At 36.2% G+C, this 4,331-nt stretch overlaps 1 protein-coding gene across 1 annotated transcript; it reads right to left on the reverse strand.

Moving 5' to 3' along the window:
* Nucleotides 1-533: 533 nt before the first annotated feature.
* Nucleotides 534-2,319, reverse strand: LOC143563972 (F-box protein At5g46170-like). Its single transcript, XM_077051381.1, has 2 exons — nt 1,775-2,319; nt 534-1,218 (listed from the first exon to the last, which is right to left on the reverse strand). The coding sequence occupies exons 1-2, from the start codon at nt 2,235-2,237 to the stop codon at nt 632-634; spliced, it is 1,050 nt and encodes a 349-aa protein (XP_076907496.1). The 5' UTR covers nt 2,238-2,319; the 3' UTR covers nt 534-631.
* Between the last annotated feature and the right edge of the window lie 2,012 nt (nt 2,320-4,331).

The following is a 4,331-nucleotide window of genomic DNA, read 5'->3' on the forward strand; positions in this document are numbered from 1 at the left end:
ATTCGGTCGTATTAATTAGGAGTATAAACGAGCTGAGCTACTCGAGATCAGCTTGTAAAAAAGCTCAATAGAGCCAAGCTCATACGAGCCCGAGCCTAAAAGTAAGGCCATTAGATAAACTACTATAACTCAGTCTTATATCATTTGTGAGATGTCTATCGTCTACTAAGACTCGACTTGGCCGCCTCTATTCTCCAAGGGGAAGACGTTTATGCACAGATTAAATAGTTGTGAAGCTATAATAAAAAAAATTCCAAAACAATTTTGAAAAATAATACTACATCTGTCCCTCTTTAAGTGTCATGGTTTGAAAAACACAAATTTAAGGTAGATTGAATGATTACCTTTTTTGTTTACCAAGTGACAATAATGCCCTTGAAAATTTGGTACATCAATATTGTTTATTAATGTTAGTTGTGTGTGTTTAAGAGTAAATTTGAAAAAATTGGTTAATAACTTTTGAAATTAAACATTTATAATGAGACAAATAAAAAATGAAATATAGAAACTTTTAATGAGAAAAAGAGACTATATATCAAAGAATAAATAAATAAATTACCACGTCAAAATATACACATTACAAACATAGTTTTCTAAAAATGGTTTCTTAAACTTGAAACTAATTTGTCAGTCAAAATGAATTCATTTCTAACGTATACGACTTTTTGTTGTCAACCAACTTCCTAACAGCTTCCGCTGCAAAATCCTCCTCAAACGCCCCACTTGCCAACCTAACATCGTCATCCTTTGCTGCCGCCGTCGGCCTAATGACTGCCAATGTCGCCCCTTTCATTACGCCACCCGACTCCGGCAACTCCAGCATTGGCATGTACCACATTTTTATCGTTACAGCTGGAACTCTGGTCCTATCAAGCTCCCCAGCCATTGTTGACCTCAGCTCCACCACCTGCTTCTCCGTCATCTGTATATTCCCTTGCCTGCTTCCATCGATGATCTTGACGTCTCGTATCGTCTGATTCGATGATATGATTTGTTTCAACATGTGGTGGCGTGCGGAAGAAGCGATCAAGCATGAGATCGTCCAGATCACTCGTTTTTTAAGTTGCTTGTTTGTCAGGTGTGTAGTAACCGACACGGCTGGTATGGGTTCACCGACGATTTTTGGTTTCGGTTCGGATTTATGAAACCCTGTGGCTCCTAAAATCACGCAGCTCTCGAGTTCTTTCCCGAATTCGGCTTTCCATTTCAACAGCGCACCTGAAATCAATCGTCAACCAAAATCAGACCTTAAACAAATATACATTAGAAAAATTTAGATTGTTAGTATTTTTAAAAAAATTGTGAATTCAGTTTTCGGTTTGATTTTTAACTTTATTTAAATTGGGATTCGGGTTTTGATACCTGATTTTTTGAATTGGTAATTTGGTTTGTTCAGATATAGGTGGTGAGGAAAAAATCTGAATAAACTGATACGAACAAATCGAATAACAACGCATTCGATGAACACACCTAGTCATTATTTCTTGGTAGGGGTGTAAACAGATCGAACAGAGCTGGACTGGATCGTTTATAATATATATTTTTTTTCTATGTATCTATATTTTTTTTTGTAATAGCTATATACATATTCAGTATACTTTAATTACAATTTATAATTATAAATTTATAAATTAAACGAAAATCATAAAAAAAAGAAGATTAATTAGGGTAATTTTGTTTAAGTTTGGCTTGATTAAACCTTTTAGCTAGCTGATAATGAGTAGCTCATTAGCAGCTTTGCTCGTTTACAGTCTGGATACGTTTGTTTGTTTACCTGAATTGTTTTCGGGCGAGATATCCCCATCGTGACCGGGAAGTTTCACGGACAAAGACCGGATTTCGTTAAAACTCTTAAGCAAATCACTAGGCAATCGAAACATATTATCTTCATCATCATCACAACAATTCGAACACGCTTTCGATTTCCTAGAAACGATACGATGAAACAAAGCATGAATGGGCTTCAAAATGAACCTACCAACGAACCCTTTCGACTTGTTCATATCCCAACCCAAACCCGACCCATAAGTCAACTCTGGCAGTGTGTTTCGTCGAGTGATTTCGAGCGAAACATTATGCGTTTGGGCAACGAGATTGCCGAAACGCTTACAAAGAACCGCACAAGCGGATAACGACTTGGCGTCTTCGACTCGGTTAAAGATTTCGAAAACCAGGGCGTCTGGTAGCATGTCGAAAACATCGAGTAGTTGTTGTTCTGAATTGTCTTCGATTCCCATTTGGCTATGAATGTTTCAATGGGTTTTGTTTGAATTGACTGGTTGATTGTTTGGTTGAATGTTATGAAGATTTATGCTTTGTATATATATATGGGAATGGCGGGTGGAAGAAGCTTCGTGTAAGATGAAGGCCGGCACACACGTTTAATTGGCAGGTCAAGTTTTTTGACTTTGAATAACAATAATAATAATAATAATTTATTTTATTATTATTAACAGTTTACATGACCCTAGAAAGAACTGTATTGTATATATTCTTTTTAAGTTTGTTTCATTTGAGTCCATGCATATTTTAAGTTATGACAGAAGAACACCCACCAGTTTGGTGATTTATAACTTTTGACTCCCATAAATAACTTTTTAATGCCTTTCAGTCAACTAGAAACATCGATAATTGTATCATTTCAATGCTCAATTTGTTCATGTAGCAACCACTTGTTATTACTATGCTACCAGACCTTGTAAGATGATTCTGACGTTATGTTATGTCTCCTTAATTTTTAACTATTTGAAAGTGTAAATGCTTTATGCGTCCATAAAATGTGTTATCGGAAGTAGTGATGATTAACGAGCTTGGTACTAGTATCGGTATCAGATATACCGATACAGAAAATCTTTAAAAATGGGTATCAACAAAAATTCTATAAAATATCGTTATCATATTGATCCTGAAATCTCAAAGAGTAAGTACCGAATTGATACCAACAGCATCCGATTCGATACCGATACCCGATAGACCTTAATTATTTAATTAATAATAGTGAAATGTTGGAAATGCTTTATAAGACTATATGTTAAACGACTATCTGGATAGAGTTTAATCACTGTGTTATTTGATAAAGTGGCTTGACCACAATTATTGTGTAAATTTTATTTTTAACTTATGGGTTTACAATTTAATTTTAAGTTACTTTAATGATTTTCATTTAAAAAATAATAATTAAAAACAGATCTATACGTTAAATAAACAAAATTAATTAAAGACGAAGTTATAATAAGACCATGTACACGTTGTGGCTTGCGTTGTGAGTGAAAACGTATGGGGTACACCACCCTCCTGCGTTTTGTGCTTTTATTTTTTTAAAGTTGTATGTAAAACGCGTGAAAAGGGCACGAAAATCAAAAGGTGACCGTTGCATGTTACCGTTGGAGAATAAAAAAAAATATTTCTTTATACATTAAACCAACTAATTCTCAATCAAAACTCATCAAATTTATAAAAATTCTCTTTCAACTCTACAACTCTATAAAAATTCTCTTTCAACACTACAAAAAATCAATATATATGGATCCTCCATCTATATATAAACAATTTTTCGGGCCCGACCAACAAGCCGAGGACGTGGAGGAGGAACAGGCGGTTACGAGTGCGATTATGCTCGCGACAAAGTATATGACTTCCGCTTCGAGTGCGATTAGCTCTCCATCCCCCGTTTCAAAAAGAGCATATATCGAACGAGATCGTGCCGAAGCCAACAACTGGTTGATGACGGATTACTTTTGCGACTCCCCTAGATACAAGAACCCAAAGACCTTTAGGCGTCGTTTTCGGATGTCTAAAAATTTATTTATGCGCATCACCAATGATTTGGAGCGTGAGTTTGATTACTTTCAGCAAAAGCCTGACGCTCGAGGGACGCTAGGATTCACGGCTATTCAGAAGGTTACGTCAGCCGTACGCGTGCTCGCCTACGGAAACACGACCGACATCAACGACGAGTATTTAAAGATGGCCGAAAAAACAACTCGGGACACCTTGGAGTATTTTTGTTACGGTACGTTTTGTTTTTTTAAATAGTTTATCACTTGTTTACTGTTATCATTTATTTTATAAAAGTTTTGTAAAATATAGGAATATTGAAACTATATGGACCACATTATTTGAGAGAGCCCAACGTTAACGATCTACAACGTCTTTACGAGGCACATACAAGGGTGCATGGTTTCCCCGGCATGATAGGGAGTGTAGATTGCATGCATTGTGAAGAGGTATGTACCCGCCTCAACACCGAGCGAGGCGGGTCAACCCACAAGACATAGACAAGAGGCTTGAAATCAAGATATTATAAAGGCACAAAGCCAAAACCTATGCGC

Source organism: Bidens hawaiensis, unplaced genomic scaffold (genome assembly GCF_021521415.1).
Source record: "Bidens hawaiensis isolate Kalapana, Puna unplaced genomic scaffold, B.hawaiensis_p1.1 tig00021676_1, whole genome shotgun sequence".
NCBI classification, from domain to species: Eukaryota; Viridiplantae; Streptophyta; class Magnoliopsida; order Asterales; family Asteraceae; genus Bidens; species Bidens hawaiensis.

Bases quoted from the DNA above. Each gene is read 5' to 3' on its own strand.
- LOC143563972 (XM_077051381.1), bottom strand. From the start codon at position 2,237: ATGGGAATCGAAGACAATTCAGAACAACAACTACTCGATGTTTTCGAC. The intron at 1,219-1,774 runs GTAAACAAACAA...GATTGATTTCAG, and splicing joins CTCGCCCGAAAACAATTCAG to GTGCGCTGTTGAAATGGAAA.